General features: G+C 39.2%; 1 protein-coding gene across 2 annotated transcripts in view; it reads left to right on the forward strand.

Moving 5' to 3' along the window:
• The window catches only part of LOC135748689 (single-stranded DNA-binding protein 2), a 95,310-nt gene that overhangs the window by 60,024 nt on the left and 19,667 nt on the right, over positions 1–15,619 (forward strand). For both annotated transcript variants that reach the window (XM_065266964.2, XM_065266958.2), the window contains exon 5: positions 6,632–6,721. In XM_065266964.2, coding sequence (XP_065123036.1) covers positions 6,632–6,721 — 90 coding nt within the window. The remainder of the gene's footprint in view (positions 1–6,631; positions 6,722–15,619) is intronic.

The following is a 15,619-nucleotide window of genomic DNA, read 5'->3' on the forward strand; positions in this document are numbered from 1 at the left end:
TGTTTTTAACAACATACCATCAGCATTGTCGTGTTCCACCTCAACATGGAATACAAGGATGTTTGTCGGATGTCCCTTAAGCAGGATGCGCACATACATCATCAAACACTATTTGATAGACAGGTCGGTGTCTCCATCAATAATGAACACATTTGTCACGACAATTCTTGTGTTTTTGGCGCTTAAATGTATGGATTCTGCCACCAACGCCGTTTTACCTGCAACCTCCGTTTCACAGGATTTACAGTAAACACAGTAACATCGAGTCATTTTCATAGCGGAGCCACTCGTAATCTTTAAGCCTCTCTCCGAAAGGTTTAACGTTAAGCCTTATTTTCCGGTGGTGAAGTTGCATTTAAATCCGGACCGTCGTTATGAATTAATAGAGTAGTAACATTGGCTGTTGTCGCCTAGTTCTCAATCTCTTCATGCTCGCAGTTCGTTTTTTCACATTTTCGCGCTTTGCGTACCAACGTAGCACGGCAACAAGGAATGATTGACATTCATATTAGCCAATCTGCGCTCTTCATTAAACGCAAGAACTTAAAGGTGAATTGGTTATGTAATGTTGGAGAGAATGCTGAACCTGGAACAGCACACAGCATACACAATCTAAATCAAGTCACACCACAACAAAATAGGCAGTCGCAAAAATGCTCCCAAATATATTTTAAGGTCGCACTGATTAAATTTTGGTCGCATATGCGACCAAAACAGTCGCAATTTCGAGCCCTGTGCATACACATCCGGCTCGCCGCATACGCATCCACGCAGCTTTCAAAGTATACTCACCGTGGCTATGTGTACGCGTACTGTCCGCGCGTTCTGAAAATTTGGGCAGCATGTGACGGTGCACGCAGACGACCGCGGACCCTCCTGATGACAAAAATTGATACCTTTTGGCTTTAGATGTAAGGCCAGGCCTCTTAAGTTTTTGTGGTGGCCACTCCCCCTTTTAAAGTAGCCAGTAACGTATAGTTTACCTCACAAACTGGAATCTGATGAGAAGCCGAAGTGCAGAATTATTTCATAAAAATAATTAATCCGAAGTCAAATTTAAAAAAGTGAGACTCTTAAAGGCGCTCTAAGCGAATCTGTGTGACGTCACTTCTTGTTGACGTTCGAAGTGTTGTCAAATAAAATGGAGCGTAGCTAACTTCTCCCCTCTCCCTCCCTTCTGTACGCTCCCAAATCCTTCTTGTTGTTTATTGGCTGGAACACTTTGTTATGTTTCGTGGTGGTAGGTTTGACCACTTTGTTTTTGTTGCCATTATTGGAGCCTGGGCTGTCTACAGAGACCGCGTTTTTTTACAGTGTGTTCAGTGGACAGGCAGCTAGCAAATAGTGAGGAGATGTTTACTGTATGAAACAAAAAATGTTTTATGACCTAAAACGCGTGAATTCACTAAGAGCACTTTTAAGTTTTAAATGCGTACATCTTCTAAATGTGAATTTGTCAATGTGTTTGAGCATACTTGGATTTAGATATCCTTAATGCTAACATATTTATAATAAAGCCAGTAAACTTCAATTTTGATTTGATAGAAAAATATATATGCATTTAACATAACCAAGTCAAAGAGACCGAAACTTCAGGTGTTACCTTACAGCACCCCGGTATTACAATCTCTTACTACTTCTGTGTTTTTTTTTTAAAGGTCTTTGTGTGTTTTTATCTATGTGCTCAGGGTACGAATATTAGTTAACAACTGGTGTCAAGAGACGTAAAATCCATGTGTTATGCGCGTGTGCTCGAGTGTTTGTTTACTCATGCAGTTGGTATTGAGTACCGCATGGAAATGTAAAACCCATGTGAATGTTGCGCGTGTTTATGTTTACACGAGTTCTGTTATTTAGTGGCTTGTGTAGAGGTGCGCATACCTAAATGAGCTGCTGTTTAATGGTTTGATTAGATGATGGCAGTAATCAGTGAGAAATGAGTCGAGCGCTGAAACGCTCGGTCCCTCCCTTCTCAAGCACACTCGCAAGCGCGCGCTTTCCTTACCGGCGGGTGATTGACGGCCTGAGGGTTTTAATGGCACTGGAGAGGGAGAGCTGAGGTCGGAGTTGTCATGGCAACAAGGCGAAGGAGGCCTCTTTCACCCCCTCTTCCTCCTCCTCCAATCTTTCTCTCTCGCTCTCTCTCTCTCTCTCTCTCTCTCTCTCTCTCTTTCTTTATGCACCTGAACCGAGCCGCATTACACACACACACACACTCCAGTTGTGGTGTTCCTCCCCTCTGTCCGCAGTACACACAGCATTTTGTGTGTGTGTTTAAGTGCATGTGTGTTAAGGCATATCTAGCGACCACAGTCTCTCTCTCTCCTCGTAAAAGCGAGCATTAATACTCTCTGGTCGCCCCGGGTTACGGTTCACCACACGCCCCCTGTATGGCTGTGCTAGCTAGGATTGGTTGGGTTTGGCATGAGGGACTGTGTGTGTGTGTGTGTGTGTGTGTGTGTGTGTGGCACAGGCAGTATTTCTATGTACCAGCTTTATAAAGGCCCACAGATTTGGATCTCTGAGCAGAACAGGAACCAGACCCTGGATTGGTACCAGTGTTCAATATTGGTGTGTGTGTGTGTGGGTATGAGTAAACTCTACTGCAATCTTACCTATGTTTGTGTGTGTTAGGGATGGGTGGCATAGCTGAAATACAGCTAAACTTTGATATTTTTGATATAAGATGATATCTCAGTGTTTTGTGAATTTGGCTGGCATAAAAAGCAATTAAAAACAAAGGATATTTATATTTTATTCATGTTATACACTAATTTATTTATATGCAACATCTGGCATGTTCCTCTATGACGTTTTTGACCAGTTGACTTTAACAAATTAATTTACTTAAATGAAATGTAAAGTTTGAAGATACCTTGCGCTCTTAAAGATAGGTTTCAAATAAGGTCTGTATGGTTTCATAAAGAGCCTTTAACGTCCAATTTTTTTATGATTTTCACAAAAGTTTAATGCATACCAGAAAATTTTCTTCTTTAAATCTATAAACATACAATATGTCAAATGAAAGAACACACCCTCTGTTTTAAAAAAAAAAATGCCGGAAATTCTTGTCATTGTCAGGAAAGCGTTTTCTCTTAATTGACGAGTTAACTAGTCAATGGCGAGGAAAGCGTTAAGAACCTTGATTTTTTTTTATTGAAACAACATATATTTTATGTAGATCACTATGGGGCGGTTTCCCAGACAGGGATCAGACTAGTCCTAGGCTAAATTAAATGTAAGAACTGTCCAAACTGAAAACAACTTGCACTGAAATATCTTTAAATGCATCAGTGCCCTTTGTTTTGCATCAAAATGCAGACAAGTAATGTTTTTAGTAAGGCATGTTTGTTAAAACTAGTTATATTTCATAATTAAACTAAGGTCTAGTCCTGGCTTAAAGGGATAGTTCATCCAAAAATGAAAATAATGACATTAAAGACTCACCCTCATGTTGTCCAAACTCGTAAGACATCCGTTCATCTTCAGAACACAGTTTAAGATGTTTTCGATTTAGTCCGTTTTAGATTTAGTTTGAAAATGTATGTACGATATACTGTCCATGGCCAGAAAGGTAATAAAAACATCATCAAAGTAGTGACATCAGTGGGTCAGTTAGAATTTGTTGAAGCATCGAAAATACATTTTAGTCTAAAAATAACAAAATTACGACTTTATTCAGCATTGTTTTCTCTTCTGTGTCTGTTGTGAACAGCGGGCACGAGACTGCTGTGACGCTGCTGACGTGTCATCTGGTGCCCCCCAGCTTTTTTTGCACCTGAGTTTCGCTTATAGTCTGAGGGAGATGCACACTGCAAGTTTAAAAAAAAAAATTGTACGTCAGTAGCGCATTCGCAACAGACACCGGAGAGAAGACAATGCTGAATAAAGTTGTAATTTTTGGACCAAAATGTTTTTTCGATGCCTCAACAAATTCTAACTGACCCAGTGATGTTGCATGGACTACTTTGATGATGTTTTTATTACCTTTCTGGACATGGACAGTATACCGTACATACATTTTCAATGGAGGGTCAGAAAGCTCTTGGACTAAATCTAAAACATCTTAAACTGTGTTTCCAAAGATGAACGGAGGTCCTACAGGATTGGAACAACATGAGGGCATGACTTTCATTTTTGGGTGAACTATCCCTTTAAGGTATTCCCTGTCCAGGAAACCACCCCTATATTAAGATCATGCAATGAGATAAAATAGCATTGTGAAGTCAATGCAGTATTTATGTTAATATAATTGTATGTAAATTATATGTAATTGAATATAATTGTTTATATTGTGCATATTTTATATGTCGCATTCTATTTGTGACATTGGACCACAAAACTAGTCATAAGTAGCACGGGTATATTTATATATTATATTTCTATTATTTGCCAAATATATGCCGAAAATCATTAGGATATTAAGTAAAGATGGATATTTAGTACATTTTCTACCGTAAATATATCGAAATGGTTCTTTTTATGTCAATAATTTGATTTTTTTTACCCTCGGATTCCAGATATTCAAATAGTTGTATCTCAGCCAAATATTGTCCTATCATAACAAACTGTACATCAATGGAACGCTTATCTATTCAGCTTTCAGTTCCAGGAACGCGCTATGTGTGTGTGTGTGTGTGTGTGTGTGTGTGTGTGTGTGTGTGTGTGTGTGTGTGTGTGTCTAAAAGATTGACACCTGTTAAGCTCCGCCCCCTGTCCCCATAGTACGTACTGTAAGTAGGTATAAAGGAGATTGTGTTAGTTTGTGTATGTCTTTGAGGTCTGCTATAAGAGCGAGAGAGGGATTGTCTGTGTGAATGTGTGTAAGGTCAGGGGTGGTGTAGCTGTTTGTACGGTGGATGTAGAGAGGTTTGAGTTACAGCAGGGGGAGGGTGTGTGTGAACCGACTGCCAGCTCTTGCTCTTTAATCCTCTCTTTCTCTCTCTCTTTCTCTCGCTCTCTCTCCCTCTCTTACTCGCTCGCGCTCTCTCTCTCTCATAGAAAAGACTAAGCTGGCAAACACACAAGCCCCCAGCAGCAGCAGCACAGACAGTTAAAGAGAGAGGGATCGGGGCCAACAGAGGGACGAGGGCCCCTGTCTCTAAGTGTTTCACTAGCTTAGAAGATACCACTTGAGCCTGCTTTGGTACTGTTTGCTTGTTTTATGTCCCTTTACGAGGAGAAGTCTGTACACAGATACATGAGCAGGGTTTTCTGATGCAAATAAGTGTCTGACGGTATTATTGGTCCGTTTAGGAGTGGATTGGTAAGGAGGTGTAATAGGCTATAAATATACAAGCGCTTTGCTTGGATGGTCAGTTATTCTTTTTGAAGGTATGCTAGGGCAGTCCGTGTATTAACACTGCCGCATGATGTCATTTTCATCAGGACACTCCACTACAAACAATAACACAAAGGAAATAGCGTTTGCACACACACAAACACACCATCATCTTTTCTTCTTTTATTTTCACTTCTTCCAAAGAACAGAAAGCTTTGGAGCATAATGTTCCTGTTCCCAAAGAATTCCTGTTCTTTGTTTTCTTGTTGTTTGTTCTAACTTTAGTTTGCAAGAGTGAATCCGCTACTTTTCTTCTTCTATCCAAAATGTTTTAATGTACTGTTAATGTTGTGAATCAGTGCTGCCCTGATGGCCTGGTAGAGTAATAATTTGAATAAGAAATTATTTGTATTGCGTACATGTCAAACACGGCCATCCGCACTTAGCAAGACACAGAAAAGTATACCCGGCCCTTTAATAAGCCCATTACTTTGGCATATCACCATGGTGTCAAAGTTTTTTTATTTCTGCCGAGAAGTACCATGCAAATACCATGGTATATAAATATAGTATGAAGGATTAAATATTAAAAAAATCTTTATTTTACAAGATATTCAGTCCGAATTCACTAAATTTAAATTAAGTGAATTTTTTTGCTGAAATTTGTCTCACTTGTTAATGTTGTTGTTGTAGTCACCTTTCTCTTTAGATATACATTTCGATAAACATTATTATTATAAAAAATGCTGCATTGTATCAATTCAAAACCATCAGCATATCGGCTATATAATATAACGTAAAGGCTATTAAACTGAAACTGTTTATTACCTAACTGTGTGAAGGCACCGAGCTGTGTAATGTCTGTTGCATCATTCGTTTTTTTCTAAGTAAAATAATTAAATACTTTCTTGACTTTATTGTCCTCGAGAGGCAATTTGTTATATTGTTATAACAACACACACACAATAATGTGCATTTCATAAGTCCTTTAGAAAACATGATTGCAGCAGGAGTAAAGGAAGTCTTATATCTGTTTGACTTACACAGTGCAAATTTAAATCTCTGGCCTGAGGGGAGTCAAGAAATTTGGCACACAAAGCACATAATGACTCGCCAAAACAAAGACATAGGTACAATATTGGGCATACAATATCAGATAGAAAGCAATAAGTTACAAAAGGCTATGGTTTACAGTGAAATTAGGCACAGTTTTGTTAATTTTTGTTTGGACAACAATGCTATTGGAGCAACCCTAATTATTATTTAAAATATGCATTATGTTGAAGTATAAAGCATCATCTCTTTATTATCAGTCTGTATTCATTCTTTCGATCTCTCTTCATTTCCCAGAGTGCAGCAGCCGCCCCCAGCCCTGTAATGGGCAACATGCCTCCCAATGACGGCATGCCCGGAGGACCCATGCCTCCCGGCTTCTTTCAGGTAAGCACTGCTGGTTTCATTCTCACTACCTCTTACTCGCCCTCTTTCATTCATCACCCTCTCACGTCTGCGCTTTTTTCATTCATTCATTCATTTAAGCATTTTCTCTCTGTGTGCGCATATGCCTGTGGGCTTTGACAGCAGCCTTGTCTAGCTCTGTTAACAGTTAAATCATTCTGAACTGTACTTTTTCACGTAGATTTGTTCACTTTTGCATAGCAATGAATGATAGTTAAGGTTACAGTGATTTGGATTTGTAAAGAATAGGGTTGAATCAATTAAAGAGCATCTAATATTTTACATTTTCTTTGGTGTGTATTAGTACATGTTAACAATATGCAAAAGGTACAAACCCCAAAGTAAACGATGACGCGAGTTATCGTCTCCGACGTAAATCTCTTTTCTTGGCCTACAACAAACACACGGATTGTAGGCAACAGTTTATGTACTGGGATTGGTGATGTAGACAAGACCGACATTATCATAATTCCTCCCTCTTTGACTCACACGGCCTGTAAGTTAACTCCTGTTAGCATTGCATTGTGTGCGAATCTTTCAAACATGGTAAGGAGCGTCACATTTCCGACTGTCGTCAGAGGTATTCAGGTCAATACAAATTAGCGGGCCAATCAGGGGCACTGAGCTTTTCAAATTTGTGCGTTTTAGGAAGATAGGGAAATCTGGAGCTACAAAAATATGCAGTATGTGTTAAATAATGTGTTTTTTTAACCATAAATCACTCGAACACAATGAATTATACCAATGTGTCTGAATGTGTCTATATCAACCTGATCTCACAAAGTTACGGAATTTTTTGCTTATTTTTCCGTAGCATTCTCATGGATCTCCGCATTTTTCCATGGCCCTGCTACGGACTGTCTTTCTCCGTGGCATTCTCACGGACTGGTTACTCAACTGCTTTTTCCTATTTTCAAACCATTTTTGCTTCGGTTTAGGGTTAGATTTGGTGTTTGCGTTAGTATGTCACTATAAATATTGGTTTATACTATTTTTTCAGATTTATTCTTTTATATTTTCTAAACTTTAAACATTGTCACCTGGCGTTGGGGTTAGAGTTGGGTTTGGGTAGGGATGTCATTTTATGTAAATCTAACCCTAAACTGAAGCGAAAAATTGTAATAAAAAAAAAAACAGTTGAGTAACCAATCCGTGAGAATGCCACGGAAAAATTGGCAAAAAATTCTGTGACTATCCCACGGAAATTCATGAGATCAGGCTGGTGTATATAGTTGACCCCTTTTATCAAACTTTTGTATTGAATACAATAATATGTATAGTATATTAATGATAGACAGTGCAGGTCTATAGATTATAAACAGGTGTAGAGATTATAAATGTGACCGGTGTAATAAGGGTTTTTGTAGCTTTCTTTACTTTTTGTTAGATAGAGCAGAAGCAGTAAAAGTGCTTCTCTTGCAGATTAAAAGAGCTTAATCCACTCATTATTTCAGATTCAAAAGTCTACTTGCTGTCCCGGTGACGAGTGATTTACATTACAGCTTTGCGTTTTTTTATATCTTGAGTCAGCTTGAGCTTTGCTCGTTCAGTGCAACGGGCTTGACATTAGCATTGCTTTATTGTTTTGCAACCATCTCTGTGCTCTGAGCAAACTTTTTAGATATAAAAGATGGTTCATTAATAGATAAATAATATAAAAATTGAAGAACGAAAGTGCAGCAAGTGGTTGTAACTTTCAAATCAACAGCCAGTTGTTATAGCCATTGAAACCGGAGGCGCGTTTGAAACTGCACACGAGCTTTAGCGCGTCATCTCTGACTGACTCTGATCACGGCCGTTCTCCGATCGACTTAGGTTTTACCATAGACCGTAAAAAAAGATGGACGACAGCAAGGTCTCACACTCGCTCTCGCAGAATGCACATATCACAGCGGTCAATCATGACGTCACACCACCGTTTTTATAGCATTGAATAACTAACTAAAAACAAACTTATTTTAAAAACAAACACTTGAATTTACATCAGCGTGATAAAAACTACAGTAAAAAAGAGAAACCAGCTTCGGAAAAATATAATTAATGTGTAATTAAATTGTTTAGTTGGTCTCCAGTATGATTGAATAGCAAGGGGGAGGCGTGGTTTATGACCTATACTAGGTCCAGTCACTGGGGGGCGATCAAGACATTTTGGTTTCACTTTTCAGGGCTTGTGCGGCACACTTGGGTTTTACACCCGGGACCCAAAGTAACCAAACTATACCGACCCAGACCCGATTAACTATTGGACATATTATGAAAAATAACTTTTTTCATGTTTAACTCTTTCGCCGCCATTTAACGAGATATCTCGTCAATCAAGAGCCAATGACGAGATTTTTCGTCTTTCCGCAATACCGCTATTATCCACCAGGTAGCGGCCTTCCGCAACTTTTTAAACCCGGAAGTATTGCCCTATGGCAAGCGGCTGCATGTCCGTGTCTGTTTTAAAGATCGCTCTGAATGGGATCTCTATGAAAAGTCCGTCACAAAAATGGAATCATCTCTGCTTTTTGCTCAAAATGTGGTGTTTTTGCAGAAACCTACCCATATTCAAAAGCTGATTACAAAAGAACCACTGAAGGTAGGATGAAACGGGTTTTTTTGTTTGAAAGCAGAGGGTCTGTTCTTTCATTTGTTTATATTGTATGTTTATATATTTAAAGAAGAACATTTTCAGGAAGGCATTAAACTTTGGTGAAAATCATGAAAACGCTGGCGCTGGCTGGCAACTTTTTTAAAAAACGCTGGCGGTGAAAGAGTTAAGTTCTATAATTGGGTACCTAGTGCTTCTATGAACCTAGAAAATGTGAAAGATTAACCCAATAACTTAGTTTGGTAAACCATTCTCTGCAAGCGTTTGAAAAAATAGGTCATTGAAATTTGGCTCCCCTTGTGATGTCAGTAGGGGATCATACAGCCCCTTAATCTGCAACCACGCACTGCCATTGAGTGCAGAGATCAGCTAATTTGCATTTAAAAGGACAACCATATGCATGCAAAGACATCTAATGCATACAACTCAGCTTAAGTTCAGAAAAATGGGAGTATCGCACACAATTCATTGAGAAACAAGAGAGCACGCGAACGCACAACAAACTCATCAGGAGAGACACAGCTTGCTCGCGCGTTAAATATCATTATCAAAGAGTGTTGTTATCACAAAAGAACTAAAAAAGACCAAATTTGATGCCAGATATACATATGCGGTTGTTTATATACCTGGGTGGTATGCCAAAGTAAAGTCAATGTGTGGAAAACACTGCCCTTTATAATTGTGCCGTCTGTTCTCTTAATTTGCATATGAGTCAGGGGATACATTCAATTAATGCATTCATTTTAACAAATTTTTTAATACATAATCGAAGTAAATTAGTATGCTAAATTGACAGAATCAATGGAAAAATAGCAAGGAAAGTTGCAGACTGTTACAAAACAGTTTTTGTTGTATGTGAGAGAGTGATTGAATGGGTTATTCAATCTTTATGTTCTTGTATATGTTCGGTACATGGCGATCTCCAGCGTGCTTGTGTTATATTTCTTTATTTAACACATTTCACTGTGCTCCTTTTTTTCTTTACAAGTCATTCTTGTTGTCTCGTTCGCTTGCAGCTCTATTCATTGGACACTTCTGTCTCTGTTGTGTTTGAACGCTGTGAAGGTTTCACGTGTAATATATGATGTGCTTTAGTGGAGAAATATATGATCAATCTATGAATGGACAGTCTATGAAAACACCTTCTAGATGAATGAATTCATATTTGCGGGGCTTGTATAATCACTGCACTTAAACAGGAGCGTTAGGTGTAACAGGAGACATTATAAGGGAATGAGATGGACTGTATGTGTTTGAGTAATGGCACCGCTTTCTTTAAGCCACACGACTTGAGTCAGCATTCATATCTGCAGCACAAATACATTATGTGTGGGATTACATTACATTTACATTTATGCATTTGGCAGACACTTTAATCCAAAGTGACTTAGTTACAGTGCATTACAAGGTTTACGTTTAATCAATTTGTGTGTTACTCGGGACCGAACCCTTGACCTTTGCACTTCTCTACTAATTAAGCTAACCGAACACTCAAGTTACATACTGTACATTTTCTTCCTGAGATGGTGATATAAATAAATTGTTGGATCAAAGATTTCTTTCTGCCTGTTTACAAGAAGCAGCACACAAGCTTGCTAATGAAACATGCTTGTGCACATCCCTTCCCATGATGCAGTGTGGGAGCGTTTGCTCAGTGATGGACAGGTCTGGCATTTGGCAATGTTAGTGATAAGGGAGAGCCGAGGGAGGAGATGATTTCTACCGCTGTCTGGTATCTATACTGTACGGGGGAGCGGTTTGAGGAGAAGGAGGGTATGAAGCGGTGTGGAGCAGTTTTTTGGAGAAACAGAGCAGTGCTATTTATATCAGATCAGCGCTGAGGGAGAAAGAGAGAGAGAGGTGTGAGGCGTTCTGTTGTGTGTGTTCCTGTCGCATGCCCATTTTGCACTGGACATGAATGCTGAGGGTATCTTTCGCTCCCCGTGTTAACAGGTTATAGCGTTCACGCGCTAGTTTCGGCACAGTGTCGTGCTATGTGGTGCGGTGTTCACACTGAGTTAGTGACCATTTTACTGTATAAATACAAAAACATTGCACAGCATGTTATGTAGTTATATAGGATGTCTGTGGGGGGAAAGCTGTCATAGGAATTGGGAACAGAAGCATGTGACAGGTTGTCTCAATTAGGCCTGCACGATAAATCGCATGCCATTGTCATGCACATCTTGTCAGTAAAACCGATTCCTTGGTTGGTAGTAAATCGGCATCAGCTGCTTTCAGATGGGGCAGCATTTACTACACAAAGTCATGGTTCACTAACAAGCTGGGCAATAACGCATTCATTATCACAGGCAATACGTCCATGATAATGAATGCGAAATGTATCTTTGTGTAGTAAATGTCGCTCCATCTTTTATCGTGCAGCCCTAGTCTCAATTGAAAATTAAGCTTTCTGCATAGGCTTATCTCTTACGGTACATTCTGGGGCGCAAGCCTTAACGTTTCTCATTTACGTCATGTGTTGGCGAACTGAATTGTGGATCCGTCAACGTTGCGTCACTGCCATTGCTCGCAGCAGAAGTTGAACATTTCTCAACTTTTCAAGCGCAGCGTGTGCTTCAGCCAATCAAATCGCCTTATGAAAATAACCAAGTGTGCGCCAGACAATAACGTTTATGCAAGACCAGATTTCATTAACCAACTTTTTATTTACTTTTGTCATCATAGGGCTCCTGAATGCGGGTGCAATTTGAGACCAGTTTTACGCAGAGCGAGCATTTTTACAACCCGTTGCTTATGTACAGTACAACGTATAAATTTGCCCCGATTGTCAGTGAACTACGTCTTTGTGTAGTAAATGCCGCTCCATCTTTTATCGTGCAGCCCTAGTCTCAATAATAAATTAAGCTTTTTGCGTAGGCTTATCTCTTATGGTACATTCTGGGGTGCAAACCTTAACGTTTCTCATTTACTTTTAATGGGTGACGTTATGTGTTGGCGAACTGAATTGTGGATCCGTCAACGTTGCGTCACTGCCATTGCTTGTGGCAGAAGTTGAAAATTTCTCAACTTTTCAAGCGCCAGTGTGTACTTCAGCCAATCAAATCGCCTTATGAAAATAACCAAGTGCGCGCCAGACAATAACGTTTATGCAAGACCAGATTTCATTAACCAACTTTTTATTTACTTTTGTCATCATAGGGCTCCTGAATGCGGGTGCAATTTGAAACAAATTTTACACAGTGCGAGCATTTTTACAACCCGTTGCTTATGTACAGTACAATGTATACATTTGCCCCGATTGTCAGTGAACTACGTATTTGTGTAGTAAATGCCGCTCCATCTTTTATCGTGCAGCCCTAGTCTCAATAGTAAATTAAGCTTTTTGCGTAGGCTTATCTCTTACGGTACATTCTGGGGTGCAAACCTTAACGTTTCTCATTAACTTTTAATGGGTGACGTTATGTGTTGGCGAACTGAATTGTGGATTCGTCAACGTTGCGTCACTGCCATTGCTCGTGGCAGAAGTTGAACATTTCTCAACTTTTCAAGCGCAGCGTGTGCTTCAGCCAATCAAATCGCCTTATGAAAATAACCAAGTGTGCGCCAGACAATAACGTTTATGCAAGACCAGATTTCATTAACCAACTTTTTATTTACTTTTGTCATCATAGGGCTCCTGAATGCGGGTGCAATTTGAGACAAATTTTACACAGTGCGAGCATTTTTACAACCCGTTGCTTATGTACAGTACAACGTATAAATTTGCCCCGATTGTCAGTGAACTACGTATTTGTGTAGTAAATGCCGCTCCATCTTTTATCGTGCAGCCCTAGTCTCAATAATAAATTAAGCTTTTTGCGTAGGCTTATCTCTTATGGTACATTCTGGGGTGCAAACCTTAACGTTTCTCATTTACTTTTAATGGGTGACTTTATGTGTTGGCGAACTGAATTGTGGATCCCTCAACGTTGCGTCACTGCCATTGCTCGTGGCAGAAGTTGAACATTTCTCAACTTTTCAAGCGCCAGTGTGTACTTCAGCCAATCAAATCGCCTTATGAAAATAACCAAGTGCGCGCCAGACAATAACGTTTATGCAAGACCAGATTTCATTAACCAACTTTTTATTTACTTTTGTCATCATAGGGCTCCTGAATGCAGGTGCAATTTGAGACCAGTTTTACGCAGTGCGAGCATTTTTACAACCCGTTGCTTATGTACAGTACAAAGTATAAATTTGCCCCGATTGTCAGTGAACTATGTCTTTGTGTAGTAAATGCTGCTCCATCTTTTATCGTGCAGCCCTAGTCTCAATAGTAAATTTTTGCGTAGGCTTATCTTTTACCGTACATTCTTGGGCGCAAGGCTTAACATTTCTCATTTACTTTTAATGGGTGATGTTGGCAAACTGAATTGTGGATCCGTCAATGTCGCGTCACATTTTGATGGTATTGGATCTGGAAAGTCCTTGAAAGGTCCTTGAATTTGAAGGGAACCAAGGTGTGGGAACCCTGCAAAACCCTATTTAATTGTAAATAAGTTTACATTAGGTTTCGAGGAATTAAATTCCAGTTCACACAAAGAATGATAACTGTAAAGATAAAGGTTTAAAACTGTGCAAAATTTGAGAATATAGCGAGGAACAATATTGTCAATTTGGTGTGAAAGCATTTGAGCAAAGGAAAATCTTTCCTGTGTTTCCACTAAAGTGCTGAATGAGCTTTAATTTTCAGAACCTTTCTTATTTATAATTGATACAATTGGACTGTTTGCGTTATATTTCAGCTACCACTGAGTGTGCTATTCTCTGCACTGTTTAACACGTTTTAGTTTAAAGTCTGTTTAGTCAATGATATTTTCATCCACACTGTTTACCGTGGAAGAATCCAGGTGGAGGGGAAGATGGGCGGACAGATGCAGCGAACGGTGAAAAATGAAGGAAAGTGGGACGCAGAGGAGGTTTTCTGGCAGAGAAAGGTTGAGACGGAGCGGGTGAGAGAGAGAGCGAGCAGCGGGCGATCTCAACTGATGTTGTGTGTGATGAGGTGTAATGAACAGTCGTGACCCCAGTGCTACTGTGAGTTAAAGAGGCCTTGAGCATCCCTAGACCTCTCTAATCCATCCCTCAGACTCAATCTGAAAAAGGCAAGAAGCCAGGGAAAACACACACACACTTGTGTATTCCGGTGGTATCAGCACATGGTTTCTGGGACAGCGAGTGGAGCAGTTCTCGTTCCAAACCCCGCAGCGATCCGTTCTCATGGGGAGGTCAGCTACGGGTCAGGGATAAACCAAAGGCAAAATATCACCCATGCTTGCTCCAAAAAAAAGACTTGCTTGGGTCATACAGTGCATGTTTGGTCAAACTGCTGTTTTAGATAACGTTACGTCAAGTAAACCACTACAACACTCATTTCCATCCTAATTTTAGGTTTTGTGTTTTTTATGTATACAGACAGAACATTAAATTATTTACATGTATGCATTTTGCAGATGACTAAAGGTGGGTGATTCTCACGAAATCCAGTGTCCATTCTCACAAAATCCGTGTCCAGCTTCAGATTTTTTAAAAAGCCCTTGAAGCCAATTTTTTTGCACATATAAGATTAAGGTCTGAACTTACAATAACAATTATTTTTGAAGGATTTAAAACATATTTACTATGATTTCATTTACATTTTTTAGATAATATCCTTACTGCAACATGATATTACATTAAATATATGCATTTACAAACTCATGTTTCGGTAATGAGAACTAAAAAGTTGTAAATAAGAACTGCTTACCTGGTAGCCATCTTGAGTGTCACAGTCAATTATGTCCCTTCCAACAATTTTTTATTTTTTTTGAAAATGTTAGTTCCTTGAGGGCTTAAACAATGATTGAAAATTGTTGCGGAGGATGAGAAAATATTTCTTGGACACATTTATATTCCTTATTATTGTCTCTTCATTTACCAATGATCACCAAATACCACATGTTTCTTTACTGTAAATGTTTATAGTATAACATGCACTGAAGCTTTTTATTTTTTTATTTTTTTAATTATAACTATTTCCATGTCAGAGAAACCAAATCCAGTCATAGACACGTTGCGGTAATGAAAATGTAAATGTGGAAAAAACAGCAAAATTGGTTTGTATGATGTCATATAAAATCATAGGCAAAATAGTATGTGAAGAGATGTTTGTAACTGTATGCTTCTTATTTTGATACTCTTACTTTGCATTTACTTTTTTATCAAAATGTTTCATGACACCTCATAAGTGTAATTTCACGAGAATCACCCAGGTGCGTTAATAGACGATTCACACGAAAGAAGTG

The sequence above is a fragment of the Paramisgurnus dabryanus genome, chromosome 6 (genome assembly GCF_030506205.2).
Source record: "Paramisgurnus dabryanus chromosome 6, PD_genome_1.1, whole genome shotgun sequence".
Taxonomy (NCBI): Eukaryota; Metazoa; Chordata; class Actinopteri; order Cypriniformes; family Cobitidae; genus Paramisgurnus; species Paramisgurnus dabryanus.